Source organism: Brachyistius frenatus, unplaced genomic scaffold (assembly GCF_029030835.1).
Source record: "Brachyistius frenatus isolate BFR_SWC_R1_liver_20210118 unplaced genomic scaffold, ASM2903083v1 Contig_8, whole genome shotgun sequence".
NCBI lineage: Eukaryota > Metazoa > Chordata > Actinopteri > Embiotocidae > Brachyistius > Brachyistius frenatus.
In genome coordinates this window covers 5,868,149-5,887,735 of record NW_027210607.1, presented here as the reverse complement: position 1 = coordinate 5,887,735, position 19,587 = coordinate 5,868,149, and the positions used below count along the sequence as shown (strand labels likewise).

At 43.1% G+C, this 19,587-nt stretch overlaps 1 protein-coding gene across 4 annotated transcripts in view; it reads right to left on the bottom strand.

The window, feature by feature from the left end:
* Positions 1 to 19,587, bottom strand: part of arid4b (AT-rich interaction domain 4B) — a 40,533-nt gene that overhangs the window by 6,329 nt on the left and 14,617 nt on the right. For 2 of the 4 annotated variants that reach the window (XM_069690086.1, XM_069690088.1), the window contains exons 4-17: positions 18,214 to 18,279; positions 17,745 to 17,835; positions 16,092 to 16,171; positions 15,678 to 15,769; positions 12,741 to 12,882; positions 11,437 to 11,516; positions 7,107 to 7,183; positions 6,140 to 6,288; positions 5,979 to 6,051; positions 4,540 to 4,634; positions 4,341 to 4,438; positions 3,880 to 4,078; positions 3,564 to 3,766; positions 573 to 755 (exon numbers count right to left, since the gene is read on the bottom strand). In XM_069690086.1, coding sequence (XP_069546187.1) covers positions 573 to 755; positions 3,564 to 3,766; positions 3,880 to 4,078; positions 4,341 to 4,438; positions 4,540 to 4,634; positions 5,979 to 6,051; positions 6,140 to 6,288; positions 7,107 to 7,183; positions 11,437 to 11,516; positions 12,741 to 12,882; positions 15,678 to 15,769; positions 16,092 to 16,171; positions 17,745 to 17,835; positions 18,214 to 18,279 — 1,628 coding nt within the window. The remainder of the gene's footprint in view (positions 1 to 572; positions 756 to 3,563; positions 3,767 to 3,879; positions 4,079 to 4,340; positions 4,439 to 4,539; positions 4,635 to 5,978; positions 6,052 to 6,139; positions 6,289 to 7,106; positions 7,184 to 11,436; positions 11,517 to 12,740; positions 12,883 to 15,677; positions 15,770 to 16,091; positions 16,172 to 17,744; positions 17,836 to 18,213; positions 18,280 to 19,587) is intronic. The other 2 variants (XM_069690087.1, XM_069690089.1) reach the window with 2 other exon arrangements.

The window sequence follows — 19,587 nt, the reverse complement described above, 5'->3', positions numbered from 1 at the left end:
TCATGGTACCCTAACACTCTACTTAACACTGCGGTAACCCTGACCCACTGGGGAGGGGGGAGAGGGTTGAGAGGTAGAGGTGAGTGTAGCAGCACTTTGGTTGGCCATTCACAGATCCAAAGGGGCTCACATTCAAATAGCACATTGTAGCATCTAAAAAAAACAAAATGGTTTAACCAAAAACCACCGGTTGATTATTCCCAGAGTTCAATTGGTTAAAAAAAAAAAAAAAAAATCCAGCCTGTCTGCAGATTTGGCTGAGAGACAGACAGCTGGGGGACAGACAGACAGACAGGGGGTTCGGTCAAAACTGAGTGAGGGAGCTGAGGATACTCAGTTCTGTTTCTGCCACTAGATGGCCCAGTGTTCTCCATAATCAGAGTACTGACCATGGGACTGGATCAGATGAAGCAGAATTGTGAGGAAGGGATGTATCTGTTACTGCTGCTGGGGGACACCCATGTAGCGGTGATCCCATGAGCTGAATTGCAAGTTAATAAATGTTTGGGGTTTTTTTGTTTGGTTTTTTTTAAGGGTGAATATAGGTGATTTCTCCCCAGGTCCTGTCTTACCTGACGTTCCAGCCACAGTAGTGCACCAGGTAGAGCACCTCTCCCCCCTCCACGTCTGCCTCTTTCACAGTGGCCTCGTACGTCTTCAGATTGCGGCCTCGCCCATACCTCACCTGCACCTTCATCCCCGGGGGGTAACACTCAAACTCCTCCCCTTCCTCCCCCTCCTGACTGCTGTCATCCCTGCAAGAAAAACAGTTCAGCACTTCCTGGCCCTAGGCTGCCCCGATGAACACCACAGTGAACACCCACCCACACCCAACCACCCAACTCGCTGCCTGCTGCTAGGAAGCCTGTTTTCTAAATAATTTGCTCCACCCTCGCCTGCCCTGTCCCATTACAACACTAGGCCCTTATCAATAAACAAACATACACTTGCCATTTTTCTGCCTTAGCTCTAGCCCAGTGTGACCTACAGCAAACTGCAGGATAAACAGCTGCATCATTAACAGTAAGCCAGTCAGAGAACAGTACATGGAGAGTGTCAGCAAATAAAACATCATTCTGTCATGGCAAAAGTCAATGATCATGGGGAATAGCACTACTGTTAGGCTATCTAACCCTAGATCCACACACGAAAACACTTGGGATTCTCACTCACACTCACACAACACGTACACTGCAAGAAACAAAGCAGCCACAAGAAGGAGCTAGTGGGAAACAGTCAGGAGATGTCGAAAGCTGGAGGGTGAACGGGCGGTGCAGGAGTGCCAGTAAGTGTTTTAGGCTGCAGGGGGCAGGTTAGCGCGGCGAAGCACAACTGGGCAGGCAGCGCAGCAACTTAAAAGTGAGACTACAGCGTTGAGAGGAAGCACGACTGCTTGCGAGATCCAATCTGGTCTGCTGCCACAGAGAGCAGCCACAACACGGTCCTCCTTCACGCAGGCTGTCACCAGGCCAACCGCTCAGAGCCGGTACGGTCTGCTGACAGACAGACGTTCAACAAGCCGCAGTGATGACGATGTGAAGTGTGACAGCGGAAGGAACCGTTACAAAACTGCACAGGAATTTCTTTTTCCACTTCTGATAAAAAAAAAATCCAAAAAAAAAAATCCAAAAAAACAATGTCTCACTCCAACAAGAACCCAATAGACAGAAAAATATATTAATAACAGATTAATAGTTCAAGGGCTTTTTATAGAAAAAAAAAAAATGCAGAATGACCGCTGATTCCAGACTCTTTAATGTGAAAACGTTCTTTTTTTCTTGGTCAGAAATTACAGTAAATGTAATATTGTGTTGGTTTGGACGATTGGTTGGACATTTGATGACATCGCTTTGGGCTCTGGGAACGTTTGATGAGCATTTTTCATTGTTTTCTTTTGTTTTATACACAATACATTCAAAATAATGATCAAAAATCAGTCGCAGATTGATTCACAATACAAATAATAATTAAATGCACCCGTTAACAAATTATCCAAAATGTCAAGACTTATAATTTCCTCAAAATATGCACAATTCAACTTCAGTCTCTGCACATTACTATATAAAAAAGACAAATAAAGGCGGGAGAGTCCATCCAGGTGAACAGTACACTTTTCAATAGAGCAGGCTTCATCACAAAGAGAAACAGCACTCAGGCAGTAGTTTAACAATTCCTGCGGTTTCCCTCTCCATAATTATTTACCGTCATTAAAATAAATCAATACATAACTTTCCCTTTACGCTGGCTGAGAGAGCCTCCACTGGCTACACACAGCCTCTGCTGCTGGAACGAAAGTGTGCTCCTCGCGCAACACACGTCCCGTCCAGATTACAGGCCGTAAACATCAAACAGGTTTGACATCATGAGGAGAGCTCAGATCAGATCAGCCGGTGGGTCGTCCGCTGAGTGCATCTGTAAACCCTCGCACTGCCGCGTAATCTGTGAGGAGGACCGCTGATCCTGACAAAGTCGAAGGATCAGGGAGCCTTCTGATTGTCAGAAAGTCCACCTATGATGTCAATCAGCATGATCACACTGCAGTGTGCCCGTTGGCCACAGGTGATATAAACTCCAAGGCGAGGGATACCGAGAGCTTATGATCCAAACATCCTCAAGTTGGGGAGTTTTGCAGTCCTTCAATCAGACATAAAAACTGCGATAAACTACTTTGAGTGCAGCCCAAACAACCGTAACACAACTGGAGGATGAACACACACAGGCCTAGAGCGCACAGAGAGCGCCGATCTAAACAATGTGGACAGGAAACAATAAGGGGAAATGCACCTACTGAGACCAAACCATACAACCAGCCACAGCAAAACGCTCCAAGTTCCTCTTTCCTCTAAAAGCAACTGCCTCTAATGCAACTGGAGGGTTAATGCATCAGTGACAACACTCACACACATGGAACATTTAATAAAGCTGAACATCAAAAGCCATAAAATGAGAGAAGAGACAGGAAGAAAGGGGCAGAGAGACAGAGATCAGGACAGTGCAGAGATCAAGAAGAGCACAGCCATGTTGTGTGCACTGAGGGACGGAGGTTCGCCACGTCCAAACAATCCCAGCGAGGAACAGAGAGAGAGAGACAGAAACAGAGAGAGAAGGAGAGCACAGCGTGACATGCCAGGTGAAAGGTAGCAGTCAGGCTTTGGTGCTCTAAGATCTCTCTGCCAGCTGATGCTGACTAAGCCACGAGAAATAATAATAGCACACAGGGCAGTGGGTAAGAGCTTAGTTAGAGAGAGAGAGAGAGAGAGAGAGGAGAGCTCTCCTCCCTCTGGTTAGCAGGTAGAGGTGGATTGTGGGTATACTGGATATTAGTGTCATTATGATCAGAAGGATCACTGCTTTTCATCTGCTAATGTATTTTAGCTATTTTACTGCCACCAAGAAAAGTGAAAGCATCGGGTACTTTTGTATGGCGAAACTTCTAAATGATGAAATATTAAATAATAGTTTCACCATGTAGGAGCCATGTGTGATGTTTTGTGTTTGGGCCATGAGGATATGTGCATATATTTTACCATGTGGTGGAGGGATCGGCCAGTCAGACCACCTACCCAGAGTTGTCCTTGCTCTCCTGCTCCTCGTCACGCTCCTGCTTCAGGCCGTCGGCTCCGAGGCGAGACGTCGATGACCCCTCGTCTGCGTCCCCCTTGTGGGGACCGTCTTCTTCATCATCGACATCGTTTACGCTGTCCTTTCCCTCCGTTTTTGATGGTTCCGACTCCATTTGGTTTCGCGTCAAGTCGGGTTTCTCGTCCTGTGGGAGAGGAAAGCTTATATTATAAGAAACATGGGAGGAGTGGAGGCATTAATCTAGAAGGAAACGATCTGTTTATATATTTTAATCAAACAGTATTCAGGAGAAGGCACCTTGCAGACTACGGACTGTACACTGCAAGGCTCTCCATCCACCTGGGCTTTCTGCTCCTCTGAGCTGGACGATGTGGGAGCTTTTCCTTCTGCCTCCAACTCAGACTTCACCTCCCCCTTGGGACCCTGCTTCAACGGGAGGTCCATCCTGAATGTGATGGCACAGGAGGTGCAGTACTCCTCGAATCCATACAAGTATCTGCATCAGAAGACGTTCTTTGTCAACATATCCAACAAAATTCCCAGTGTTTAATTTTACTGATCCTCTCATGCAAAGATTAAAATTCATGTTTTTCTTAAAGGAGTTGCTTAAAAAAGAGGCAAAGGTGTATAAAATGGAAATTAAAAACTAAATCTGACTGTCAGTGTAGGTGAAACACTACAGCACACATACATAAACTGAAGAAACAAAAGCTGCATTTTAAAAGCTTCAGAGCTGTGGAGGCAGCGCTTTTACGTACTTTCGATAAGCACATTTGACATTGTAGCCAGCGGCGGAGTTGAGCACAGGGATTCCCAGATCCTGATAGACCAGCTTCCAAACGGCTCCGCTTTCAATCTGTTATAAAAATGGACACAGATGAGGGTAGATTTCAGATCAGTCAACATCAAACAAAACAGGTAAGACCAAAGTCAGACTGCTCTAAAAGGGGCTCTCACCTTGTCAAAGCCTCCCAGTTTGTGCACCAGCCTGTAGAGCTTGAACAGGTTCAGGTTCCTGTAGCCCAGAACAGGCCGCTTGTTGATGGGAGTTCCTGCAGAGGAGAAACATGGCACAGGTTGATATACAGGTGGTAAAGGTAGTAAGGTGAAGGTAAGGAAAAGGTAAAGGTGGTCGTAAAGTTTGCCTCCCATATTTACACCTGCTCTATCATCTGAGCCACAGCCGCCCAGCTTTAACCAGCTGTCAGCTGTGTTGTCAGGAGTTTTGTGATCTTTCACTTCAAGGTCCCATATTGTATAAATTCAGGTTTCCATTTCTATTTCGAGTCTACAGCAGGTGTAGGTGCTACATAAATAATGTGAAAGTGTCATAACCCTCAGTCTACAAAGAAATTCCACCAGACCCCACTGAGCAACTGTGTTGTTTGGATGTTTGTGACATCACAAACTCACTCATGTCACATTCCCACCTGAGCACAACCCACTGTCCATCTTTTTAGAGAGAAAAGAAAAGAACAAGAAAGGAACAAGCAGTCATTCGGTCAGAGCCAGGAAGCTACAAGACCAAAGAAAACCTGTGATTGGCCCGGGCATGTGTCACTCAGCCAATCAGAAGAGAGGGTCATTGGTATCAACGTGCCTTAAAGACACAGACACAAAACAGCCTGGTTTTGGTCGGGCTCCAGAGAGAAGCTCCAGAGAGAAGATGGAAAACTATACTGAGAAGATTTTTGGCACAACAATATTTTCTTATAGAAACCAACACTGCAAATACAAGTTGTGACATTTAAGGAAAAGAACAATTCCACAAAATACAAATAAGATTCCTTTTATAAAATTTGTGAAAAGTGAAATATTGCAAATATTTTTTGCATAATGTAACAACAATAAAAGTACAAGTATCCATAATGCCAAAAATGCTTGCTGTGAGTTGTGCTATTACATTGTATTAAATGTTTAATACTAACGCATAAATGTTGGTATACAGTAGAGTCAGGTGCAACTAATTTTTTTACTTTGGAATTCTTTAATCAATATTCACATTTTTAAGGTAATCAAATATCTTTGTGCAAAATCGTAATTCTGAAGTAACCAGTAACTGAAACTGTCAAGCAATTGTAGTAGAGTAAAAAGTAATATATTTTCTTCTAAATGTAGTGGATACACGCATGCAGTAACAAGAAAAGACCAGGGATTGTAAGAGGGAGATGACATAAAAACACTCTATTAATAGGTATACAATACAGACAAAATATAGATATATAGACATTTCTAACCCTGATTTGATCTGACATTACAAAGGAAACAGTCTCAACCCGTACTTTGTTAAAGATGTAAAATTTAACCTGAAAATGAAAAAAAAAAAAATCTAAAATAACTACAGTGTTTTGTAGAAACTCTGTAAACATCAGGTCTATTTGCACCCTCAGACTCACCTCTGTCTTCCATGAACTTGTAGAGCTGCTGCAGAAAGTTCTCTCTCTCCTCTGGGAACGGCTCCACCTCCTCCTGCAGTCAGGAAACAAGACAGTTGTTGAGATTCTTTTTTTACTCGGAGGTTGTGGGGGTAAGAGCATGAGAACGACTCTGCCTCTACCTCCTCCTCTTCACCGCTGGCATCTTCTTCCTGCTCTTCTTCTTCGTCCTCATCATCCTCCTCGCTGCTAGAGCTTTCCTCTTTGACTTCTGTCTTCCAGGTGCCGGGCACGACCAGCTGCTGCTGGAACTCCAAGGCTGCGTCCAGCGCTGTAACACACACACACACACACACACACACACACACACACACACACACACACACACACACACACACACACACACACACACACACACACACACACACACACACACACACACATCAACCACACCCAGTGAGGACTGCTTATCAATGCTGTAATCTAGCAGACTGCTATGCAACAATACAGAAGCTAAAATGAAGCTGGAGCATCTTAAATACTTCTAATCAGAACTGCTTTACAAACACATGCTGCTTAAAAGTGTTTTAAACTACAGCTAATCTCTAAAATTATAATATTATGATAATAATAGACCATATTAAAACTAGGACAGTATAAAAAGACTCGAAGGACTCGGAAGACCATGAAAATCTGTCAGTATTTGCAGAGCTGCAAAGCAGTAGAAACATTCAGCCACAATGTCACAGGTGTCTCCAAGTAGCATCTAACCACCTTGGCAGATGCTTGCTTTTACGCTTTTGTGATGCGGGGAAATATCACAGTTGTGAGTCAACCACCTGTGAATACCAAGACGGGGATAATACAAAGCTCTTCCCTGACTGTAATTATGAGAGTAAGAGCTCTGCAGCAGAAAAACAGGGGCACTATATAAAGAGCCTAGTGAGGACTTCAAATAAAAATAGAGTCAACAGTGACAGGAGCTCTCCAACCACTGCGTTCCGCAGAACAAAAACAAAAACTTCTCTTTCTTCAGTCTGCCTGGCTGCAAACCCACTCCGTGCTGACAGACCAACTAGCAGATGTCTCGGTATGCGCTATGCACCAGTTCTGTAAGATTTACCTCTTAAAGTTCGACTCTAAACTCACCTGGTTTGAGCCCTGCGTCGGCTTTCGGAGGACAATCGCTGTTCATCTCGCGGACGTCCTTCCGCAGCACCATGTTACTGCAAAACACAGCGAGTCTGATTAAAACGTGCACAGAGAAGACATCATGTGGACGGCACTGAGTGTTGATACACCAAGATTCAGCTCCAGGAAGACAAACCAAAGTCAGCAAAGAAGTCTGCTAAAAATCTAAGCAGATTCCTGAAACGGTTCTGACAACAAAGTGTGAAGATGCTAAAAGTAAGGAACCCCCCCACCCCTGTAATCGTGGTGATAAAAATACTGTCATGTGGAAAACTGCACTTGAAGTATCTAACCTTACAGCCAAGCACCAATCACAGCCTCAAAACCCGAGCAGACATTACAGTCATAACTGCAGCTGGGCAAAGTGATGGTGATTTGGCAGCTAGATGGATCAGTGGAGCCCGTAAGCTGAAAGCAGTCGGAGGCTTGGCTGTTGTGCAAGAGACACGATTTGATGGGGTGTCTGCCGGCAGCTGAGCTGATCCAATAACTAGATTTGTCATGTAGTGAAATAATAAAGAAGCAAGTATATAAAGCTAAAAGAGCTCATACTGCAGAAAGTGTGCAGCTTGGTTTCCTGACATTTCATGCCATCACGTATAACATTTTACTGGGTAAGTGATTAGAGTGACACTGTAAGACGCCAACATTTGTTAATAAGCAGTAAACAAAACCTCCAACTGAGGCTGAGGGGAATGACATTAGTTTTGCAGGTATTTGCTGTTAAACCACAGCATTGTACGAAGGAGAAGTTTTGACCTGAAGATGGCGCTTTACGGAAAAGTCAGAGGATCACCGAAGGAGCCTAATGTCAGCTGACACTGGGCAACATGCGGGGCACACCCCGGGCACAGACAACCACTCACTGTCACACCAACGTCATCTACCCAATCCGTTCACAAATGAACCTCACATGGATATCTTTGGTCTGCGGGAAGAGCCCAGAGCATCCGGAGAAAATCTAGGCACTGGAAGAACATGGGAAGAACATGCAAACTCCACACGGAGGCCCCATCTGGCCGGCAGCTTCACGCTTTCTTACTGTGAAAGAACGGAGCAGCAGTTCTTGCCTCTGCAGACTGCAGCACCATGCTGCCCGCTTTTAGTCACTAGACTGATACAGAAGTGCAGCTGTAGGACCCCCATTATGGATCAAAATAACCCTTTAGTTTATGATTTATTCTAAATCAAGTGTTCTTGCATCACTTAAAGCTGAAGCTGTTTGACATCAGTGCTTACTGGCTACTGTGAAGCAGATTATTACCTCGTTTAATTTCAGCAACATATTGAATTTGCTTTACTAAATCTTTTTATGAAATCAGGGAAGTCCCACAGTTGAGGGAGATTAACATAAAAAAAAAAATGTATACACCTAATTTTAAAAATTATTGGATGGATGATGGAAGAGTGATATGGTATAAACTATAGTAAAAATATAGCTGATATTATTTCAGCTGAGTTGCTGGAAATATAATAAGAATATCCAGGATCTGATTCAATTCTGCAGCACAGTTATTCTTTTTTAGTCGGGCTTAAAAACCTACTCACAATGATTAAGCTGTCTTCTTCAATGTACATCAACGGCACAGACATGTCAGCAGGCTGGCCAAGCAAGAAAAAAATAGAAACAGCTTCTCTTTCCATTGTTACTACGGTAACCAAATCTGACTAAATAAGAATAACCACTTCCTGAAAACTCCTGTCTCCCCTCTGGAAGTGACCTTACTGTCCCTAAAAATGTTTTCCACAGCCATTGTTTTTGAAAGGCGCGTTGAATGGTTATCAGTAACAATACCACACTCTCCTCTGGAGAGCGAACACACTGACCCCGGCGCTGTGCCGGAGAGCTCGCATGGCTTGTGGATGTGACCCTTTTTTCTTCTTCAAATAAAAACCCCACACAGGAAGCAGCGAGTTAGAATAGCTCGATATAATAACTGATAACACAGTTTGATAAATGATAAAAAGTAGAATAACAAACAATGACAAGTGGCGTGTGTGTTGTAAAAGAATGATGGAGAAGCACTTTAAAGCAGTATGAACCCCAAAAGAGCCAAAGAAAATGATGCAGCACTGAAGCAAATGCAAAAGGATGCATTCTCAGTAATAACTATATGTGGTTGACTCTGTTAAAAGCTTTTGTTTATTCTCTGAAATCATCATCTCTCATTCATAGGTTCCACTTGGGCATTCTGCCCAGGTAGATATAATCACTCAATTTCAAACTAGGTAAACCTTGCAATAGGACGCCTTATTTCACAATTTCAAACTAATTTTAGGCCACACACCTGTTTGAATTGTGTGCACTGCAGTAACTGGAGGCTTCATTATGCCAAGCCAGCTGACTGGAGTCTGCAGATAGACACATTTGAGACCCTCAGGAGGCATCTAGAATTGTTGCGTCGACTGATAGTTTGCATACGAGGTGTTTAAAGGCCATTTGTAAAGTGTAGTGTCCACCAAAAGCCTGCATATGAGGCATTATGTGAACATCTGTAAAATGTAGCTTCTGCTGACAGCCTGCACAAGAGGAGTACCGAAAACATCTGAAAAATATCACTGTAATGATCGTCTGCATGTGAGGCATTTAGGAGACATCTGTAAACGGCAGTGTCAAGCGATATTTGCATGTGTGGTGTTCAAGCAACATCTGTAAACCGTAGCTACAGAAAACAAGCCTGGCTACACTCTCCCCCTCCAAGTCTACATTGACATCTGTCACATGAAGCGCTGCCCGCCACCACAACTACATCCTCTACGTGTAGGAGACTATGCGAAAACACACAGAACACTCCCACTAAAAAAACCTGTGATAGATCAAACATTGCATGAAGACACAACTCACATCAGACTTTAGAAACAATAATGATGTACAACTTCAACTTTGTTATTCCACCCACATGACAGCAAAATGAGTGGAGGGAAACAAACCTGAAAATCTCATTAACAATAATATAGATTTTCCCACATCTTACATTGCTTTTTGTTGCACTCACCCCTGAACATGCTGCCGATTTTAATGAGTGAAATCAAGCAGCTGCAGAACAAAAAGGAAAACTGCTGAAATGTGATTATATTTTCAGGAGAAGCCATCACAGGGTGCCCTGGTCAGAGAGGAAACACTTTAGGCTCATCTCTGATTAATCCTTCTTTATCTTTTCCCTCTCATCATCTCCACCCTTCACCTGACTAGTATCCCAAATACATGTGATGAGACTTCGTGTGCTGCAAATTTTGTATGTCTTCAGCTGCAGATTAAGAGTCATGCCGGTGACTTAACAAATGATATCTATCCAAGGGTGCATCGAGGCTGTTCTGTCGTAGAGGTGGGATCAGACGGAGAGGTAGTCTTCGGAACAGCGGACAAACACCGGATTAATGTACGTGGAGTGTCGGCTGTGTTTCTACCAAACACACAGAGAGACTGCAGTAACAAACTGCCAGCTGAGTGCACACTCAAGACTACCACAGACAAACAATCTGGCGGTGTGGTTCCATGCCGAGGGCAGGCTGCAGGGAAGCTACGATACTTTACCTCACCAGGAAGTTACAGCCTTAGGACAAAAAAAAAACACAAACCAGCACAGCGAGGGAAAGCGCACACTCTCTTTTTGGGAAGATCTTAAAAGCTTGAGCTGATATTCATTCTATCACAGACCTCTAAACACTCATAATGAATTAGTCAAGACGTACAAATGTTAACTGAGCCACATTAAAATGGATATAAATATATAAAAGGCAAGAAAAGACAATACAAGTACAAGAAAGTACAATTTTCTGAAACATTGGCAAATATTATACTTCCATTATACAGTCATTCTGGCAACAGACATCACACATGCACACGCTATCATTTTGTCAATACACAAAACAGTGCATGTGCTTCTTTTTGAAAAGGCTCCCTGCAGCACATGAAAAAAACAGTTCAAGACTTCTAATGGTGATGTTTTACACTCCTACTAAATGACTAATTGACTGACTTGCTTGCAGAAAATTAATCAAGAGTGAACAGAGAACAACTGAGATAATTAATCAAAAGATGAAAATGCCAATAGTTTGCCAAGATTGCTTGTTCTTCCTTTATATGAAACACCTCATTTTGTGGCCAACAACCACTAGAATCCATGGCCTGACTGAGCTACACTCACTTCTGTTTGACTTTTTATTCAACACATAATAACAGAATTAATCAATAAGCATGTTGGATAATCTACAGATAATTATGGTGTAAACCAGTTTGATGTAACTTGTTGTAAATGTGGTTTTGTGCACTTTATTGGTGACTCACAATTTTCCATCCTTGAAAGAGCGGACGAAGATGTTGTCCTTCTTCACAGTCACGTCTTCGTGGCAGTCCGGGGAGATGACCTTGTTACACAGAAACAAGAGACAGGCAAAAGGTCAGAAGAGGGCGGGTGCGTGTCTGAGCGTGTCTGTGACAGTAAAGAGAAGAAGAGGAAGTGGGGTGGCAATTAGTACATTACTTTCAGCAAAAGGCCACACTGATTGATTGCAGAATATGCTGTCTATGAATCGAAAACAAACAAAGCCGGAGGGATGAAGAGTGATGTGTGAGGGGTGTGTGCACCCTCGAGCAGCGTGTGCTGCTGATGTTTACTGGGGTTGAGAAGCACAACAGTGAGAGCTGCTCCACTTCCAGGGTCTAACCCAGAGGAGGCAGCACTGCCATTACCTGATATTCACCAGGGCCCTGCCTGCTCTTTCTACAGGCTTTCAGGGTGGTTGCTTTTACTTGAACATTATGACCCCAATTTGCACTGTGATCCCATTTATTCGTCTGACACCCAGTTCACACATGCAGAACTGCTTCGTCTGACTTTTATTTAACTAGCACTTAAACGGCTCCTTACAGGCTGCATCATTTGTTGCATGAGGCATCCACCAGCGTACATGCTCCACCCCTCTGCCATAAGGTCACAGTGTAAACACTTGACAGCCTGCTGTGTAATGTACTTGTCTGAGCTGTCACAAGGGGGCAGCACAGAGCTCAGTCAACAGCAAGCCAAGAACAACAAATCCTGGAGGTGGGGCTGTGCTGACTACACAGTTAAAGGGACCGCTCCCCCCCTCAGCCTCTCATTCTCCCAGTTCTACTTGTAACACTTACACAAACAAACAAGGCCTGTTACCATGTCATTGTGTGCTAACAGTGACTGAGAGTTAAGGGCAGGTGGAAAGAATTGGATTGGAAAAGACTGAAAACACTGATCTGATGCTTAAGCTGTTCTGCTGTACACATCAGGAAAAACAAATCACATTTCATTTCCTTCAAAATAAGAGTTGTGCTGTTTAGCTTTCAGAAACGCTTCAACCGTTAATGCAAAAAGTTGTTCTTATTTATATAAATCAGCTATTTGACTGCAACAACATGCACATTACAACATTTCATGGTAGGTGAATTCTAAGGCAAGAACATAATCCTGCTGAGTTCTGAGGTTACATAAACAGGCGTTTTGATGAAATGGCAAAATGCTGTGACTGGAGCGGAAGCTCAGCGGCAGTGGTTGTGCCTGTTTCTTCACAGTGATGCAGCAGAGAGAAAGCAGAGGAGGGGAGAGACTGTGAGCTCACCAGAGCAGGATACCACGTTGTCTTCTTCTTGTCCCCGGTGGTGACCCCCTCCACACACACCACTTTACCAAACAGGTCTTCATTCTGCCGCTGATCACTCTCCTCCTCTTCACTGGAGGATGAAGACAGCTCCTCCTCTTGACTGTGGGAGGAAAAGGACAGTTTTCTCAATGGACTGCCCCCAAGGAAAGGTGTGTATTATATTTATATAATTCAGCTAAATGTATATGCAACTTTGTACAGGAATCTATGTGAAAGTTGTCAAAAAAATGACTCGATTTTGATAACCATGTTATCATTGGCAGAAATGCAAAATGGGATTTCTCTGTCCCGACAGTAAACTTGCCATTTCAATAATTAATGCAACTTTGCAAAATTCTTACAATTTCTCTGCAATGAAGGTCTTCAATAAAAGCCCTACTGAAGATGTTACGGCACAAACAAAACTTGCTTCATCACCAAAAATAACTCCTTGTTTACAGTCAGCGAGGCTCCTCAACCTTTTATTATTAAAACAAACCACATGCCGGCAAAAGAGGAAGTGACAGGGTTTATGGGAAATGTGATTTTATCATAAGAATTGGGCTACCAATCCTCTCATTTCCATTTATCAGTCTAATTTTGCAGCATGTCTTAAAATACACAAGTTTCATCCTCTCCTACAGTTGTAGGTGATTTCAAAAAAAATCCATAACTTTCAAGTTTTGCCAAGTTGACCAATTTTACTGCAACAACAAAAATCACAAAGCTCCGTAAACTGTCACAATTCTTGAGAAAATGCAGAGTGAAAGCAAACATTTTGATTGCAACAATTACAAAAAACCCTCAGTGAAATGCTGGAAGTGACTGATTTAAAATTGAACACCTCTAAAACTGCTGTATAAAAGAAGGAAAATATCCTGTTTGCTCACAAAGCGACAAAGTAAACGGCATTTCATATCAAACCAAAGCTTCATACTGTATATAAACATTTACTGGCAGGCAGAGGACTTCTTGCTAACCAATCATCTTTTCATTTAGCTGCTGTTCAGCTACAAAAATATCTCTAACAGACTCCAGCTAACAACCCAGCAGCTCTCAACAAGCCCTCCACGCTCTTTCTAGTCTTATCGTTACGTAGCCCAGTGAAACGCACAGTAAGGCTCGCTCCACTGATGAGCTCACTCATTAGGATCAGTGTATTGACGAGGCGGCTCCTTCTCTGCTGTTTGACAGTCATCCTGATGCTCAGGCAGAGCGGCCGGCAGACACACAGACAGCCGTGTCTCTGAGTGATCATGCAAGCAGCACCGGCAGGCAAACAGATCCTCTGTCCTCTTTTCATGCCTCACTAGGCCAGCTATGAGCACAACTCTATGTACACGTACACGTGTGTACACACACACACACACACACACACACACACACACACACACACACACACACACACACACACACACACACACACACACACACACACACACACACACACACACACACACACACACACACACACACACACACACACACACACACACACACACACAGCGTCTGGCACGACTCACGAGCAGTAAATCAGCCAGACTGCTCCTACAACAACAACAACTACAACTAAGCTGTGAATCAAAGTCATAAACAAAGCACTCCAACTCCTCGATGAAGGAGAGACATCCATTCATTTAGAAAAGCATATAATGACTGTTGTTGCTGGGCATGTTTGACACTGCTAACACAGTGATTTAAAGGAATGGAAACATGTTTATTTGCTTTTATGTAGCAGGTTGGGATGTGAGTGCTGACACCAGCAGCAGGGTTAGCTCAGCTTTGCACAAAGATGGGAAATGGGGAAAACAGCTGGCATTACTCTGTCCAAAAGGTTAAAACAAATCTGCAGAGAACAACCTCAAAAACTGACTAATGAACAAATTAAATGTTGTTTCTTTATTATGTGCAAAAACTGAAATGTAAAAAGATACGTGGCTTTTTTAAGGGGTTATCTGCAGAACTATTTCTTGTCCAGGAGCAATGACTACTTACAGTCTCTACTACTTGTCTGGCAAACTCACAGTTAAACAAACAAGTTATAATTTGATACAGGACAGCAGGACCAGGCAAGATGTTTCCCCCGTTTCCTTTCTTAACGCTAAGCTAACTGGCTGTAACTGCATAATTAAGGTACAGATGTGAGAGTTGTGTCTCTCAAACTCTCAGCAAAAACAAAACTAATTAGCATACTCCCCAAAATGTCAAACTATTCCTTTAACCAAAAAAATAAAGAAACAACAAATATAGCTGCGCTCTTTTTTTTAGTATTTGTGATTTATTCCCACCAACGGAGACAGCAGGTCCAAGTTGCTAATGTGCAGCTGAGAGCATCCTAAGTCAATATTGCATCAATGTTTGGAGTAATATTGACTTTTCTCTGGGTACCATTAGCAGGTGGTGTCAGACAATATGATTATGTGTCCTTTTAAGTGTCCTCTTTATGACAGAGAGGAGCCACAATTATATCCAACACCCCAAAAAAAAACCTTCAGCAGTTCCTATTCCCTGATGAAAACTCTGCCGTCTCCCAGGAGGAGGCACATCAGAGCAGATAACACCGACTGGAACAGTTGAGTCAAAGGAGGAGGGATAACATTCAGCAGGACCACGGCGTGATCACACTGCCTCTCCAGCACACAGGCGAACACACACACAGGAGCCCGGCATGATTAAGGAGCTGGAGGAGGCGAGTAGGCTTCTCCTCTTCCAGGCCTCAGGGCCCTTTATGAGGGGATGGAGATGAGAGTAAATCTTTCATTTCAACTGCTGTCAGCATACTTAGAATAGAGGAGCCGGTTACTGATGACTTTAGATCGGTATAGAAAATCCCTCCCCACCAGCATCGCCGACCTCTGATATATTAGGTTTGATACGAGCCCTGCAGGACGCGCCCAGACGGAGGATGATACTCACATTGGGTTTGATCGTCGGCCGCGGTTGCCCTTCTTACCGATGACAGGTGTGCCGAAGTGCTCGGGGTTGGTGAGAGGGAGTCTGTCGAGTGTCTGCGGAGGAGACAAACAACACCAAAGAGCCTCAGTGGCACCTTGTCAGGTGCCGAATTGGAAGACAAAAGATTCACCCAGTATTCTACCCTGAGCCTTGAATACTCTTTCATAGGCTTTCATTAGATACAAATGGATTTACTCAGCAACAGAGACACAGTATTTTTTTTTTTTCGATGACTCTGCTGTGATGTAACTTTACATTTCCGGGAAATATTTCCCAGCCTGAACTTCTTGATGCCAGTCTATAATGAGCAGTGTCTCCCTAGAAAGCTTCAGAGAGGAGGTTGTTACAAAAACTGCAGGACAGCACAATACTTGCCTCGCTCTCTGCAAAGTGACGCGCTCCTTTCAGGCAGAGAGAGGAACGCCTCAGGGTCTTCTCATCGCCATCGTCGAACACTGCAGAGATGAGAGACCCACTATTAGGCTGCTGTATGTAGGCCAGGAGTCCACCAACACACACACACACGCACACGCGCGCGCACACACACACACACACACACACACACACACACACACACACACACACACACACACACACACACACACACACACACACACACACACACACAAATATACTCCCATCTGAAGTTACAAAATGTCTTCTTGCTTTATATGTTGAAAACAAATTATGCTCATCTTTTAAGGCTGCGATATATTCTGTAGCAGGCGGTGACAGAGTTGCTTTCTCAGCTTCAGTAGAGCTTCAAAGATACTCCGATAGACACACAGCAAAATAAAAGAGATGTGAAGTGTTTGAGCATTTACTGATTTTATATTGACCCAATTAACCCATATCAAATAACATTAAATACCATAATAATGACCTCCAGAAACCTTCCATTGACCTCAACAGCCTCAGCTCCCAAAGACAAACCCCCAGATTGTTCATTTGCTCAAACGTACTCGGTGACAAACACTCGAGGTAACTGCAACATGTTTTTGTTTTCCCATCAGTGAATGAAAAGAACAAAACTATGTCAAGATGAGTGTTTTCAAGACAAATGAAAACCCCACGGGTGCTCTTAAGTGACGAGCAGCTGCTGTGAGACGACAAATCTGAGCAGCAGTCTATGTACTCTGTGTACTCTGGATTACCCGACTCTGGAGCTGTGGACTGTATGTGGCAATTTGCTGCCTTTCACAGCTAATTGGTAGATAAACTGTGGAGTTTTTGGGCTGTTTGATGCTATCACTTTGTCCTCTGGGAAACTGGGATTGGCATTTCTCACTTTTCAGACCATGCACCACAATGAACAAACCAAATTCCCAATGTACCTCTGTTCCACAGCAGATATGAAAAGTTTTGTCCAAAAATTTAATTCACTAATTTAACCATACAATAACCTCAGAAATGCAAAATAATAACAACATATGACTACTGCTTCAAATTCAAACGATGCATGAAGAGTCCGAATCTGAATGTGCCAAACCAATATGGACATTATGCGATGGATTTAGGCGTTAAAGTCCAATTGTTCCCTTTCAGCAAGGCTCTGGCGTACCACTGGTGGTATGTGTATCACAGTTTGGGAATCACTGAATTAAACAACTGACCCATTATGTTAAATAATGATATAAAGGTTGCTTTAGTTGCACTCCTACATGTAGCATCTTCCAGCTCTGCTTACTTGTTTCTTCATGTGGTATAAGGTAGTGCGATAGCCTCGCTCAATCAGCTTCTCAGAAAAACCAAGCCAAATATTTTTTTAAATAATAATAATAATTCATTGGTACTGTACACTTTAAATATCACAAAAACAGCAGCCATTGTCTGGAGATGTGATTCACCGCAGCATGTTTTAAGAATCTGTTGGAGATGCTTCTTGCAACATCCGTCAGTATAACGCTGAGGCAAACAAAAATGCAAACCACATCGTTGAGCACAAACATATTTCTCTACAAGCTCACTGTAGGCAGAGTACAAGTGTTTGAGAGAAGAGGAGAAGCAGGCAGTTTGTTATTGACTTACCAACAGTATATATACTAGCATCGGTCAGCTTATTGATTGTGGCTTCCTGGTATACTCCATCCTGATTCTTCACCTCTACGACAGCACCCACCTGTCGGACGAATATGCTGCTGTTATTCGGCATGTCTAATTACAATTCTTTTCTAGTGCTAAATCTAATGATGTGTTGTCTCGTAATGAGACGACCATATTGCTGCTACAAGAGTCTTAATTGACTGAAATGAAATTGCAAAGCTAATGCTTCACTTCACTACATTCACTGAATAAGTTTGGGGGGGGGGGGTCGGTGTCGCTTGGATACAAAAGAAAGGGAAGCTAAAAACTGTTATTTGAACTTCAAACAAAAGGGATTCATTACAAATAATCTGAGTCAAATAAAAAAAACTATGAATAACAACATTATTAAGGGTTATTAATGGCCATACGCAAGTAAATGACAATGCACCAGTCTCTGTCTTTCCTGCCTTACCTTTAGAGGTCCTTTGATGTTTTCATCGTGAACCACAGCCGTGGACAGATCTGGTTTAAAGGTCACCTGAGGAAGTGGGGGAGGCAACGGCAAAGGACAGCAGCAATGAGAATAAACAAACAAACATTTCCCTAAAGACCCTGACCGGCCCACATCAATCATCCTCTTCATAAACGACACAGGGCCCTTTTAACACTGCTGGGTTTTACATATATGAATACTGTGGTTCACTTCTGGCTTTGTGTAGTGACTGACCCCCAAGTTGGCAACTGTGGTGGATTTCTGTTGTGAAAATTAGGGCTTCACTAACTGCCCCCCCCACCCTCTCTCTCTCTCTCTCTCTCTCTCTCTCTCTCACACACACACACACACACACACACACACACACACACACACACACACACACACACACACACACACACACACAATCAAAGTCTTGCTGTGAAGGCAGAATCAAGACAATGAATGAAAGAAATACAACTGTAAGATGCTGTTGACTTGTCAGGTCATAAAATAAGAGCGAAGAGAAATGGGAGAAAAAAAAAGCTTCCTGAGGCCACGTTTCATCAGTTTTGGAGAGAATAACATTCCTGCCTGGTGGAAGACAGAAATCTCTTTCTTCACAGGGATGAGCGGGAGGCTCCGCTCTCTCCAGACAGAGGGAGGGTGACTCTCGCTGTCCTAAGCCTCGGCTAGGGAGCGGCGATTACACCTGACCATCCTGACAACCTGCGAGCTGTGAGCCTGGCTCCTGCAGAGGACGTCTGGAGGTCTGCACACAAACTGTGCAGCCACTTAGACTTGACAACAAACACTGCAATAAGATATGAAACTATATTTGTGATAAAGCAGAACCTCAGTGCAGCACATTTATATGATGTGAACAGGTTCATCAGGAGTTCAAAGCCTCTGTGTATTTTTTCCAATAAGCAATAAAACAGCTGCGAGAAGTTTAACTACAATAAATTCAAAATGGCTACTGAGCATTTTTCTACCCGACACACTAACGAAATGTCACGTTTGACTGCAGTTATGTATTCTGTGATTTTGGGCCATAAATATCCAAAAGACATGATTTCCTTCTACCAACAGCGACGGCTCAGATTAAACTTTTTGATTCTGTATTCACTGCTCCCGTCTCTTCACATTAGTGAAGCCTTCTACTGTTATGATTTTACATTTGGTTTACTTGTTTAAATTAAGTAATGTGGTTAAAGGACGTCCGTTGAAAATTAGTTAGTTGGCAGTGACACATTTAGTCAACGTTCATTGTCCTTATGAAAAATGTAAAATAATTTGGAGTAAGTACATATTTTAGTTTAAACTGAAATATTTCTAATTCCAGTGTGTATGTACCTTCATAATTTGTCCCTC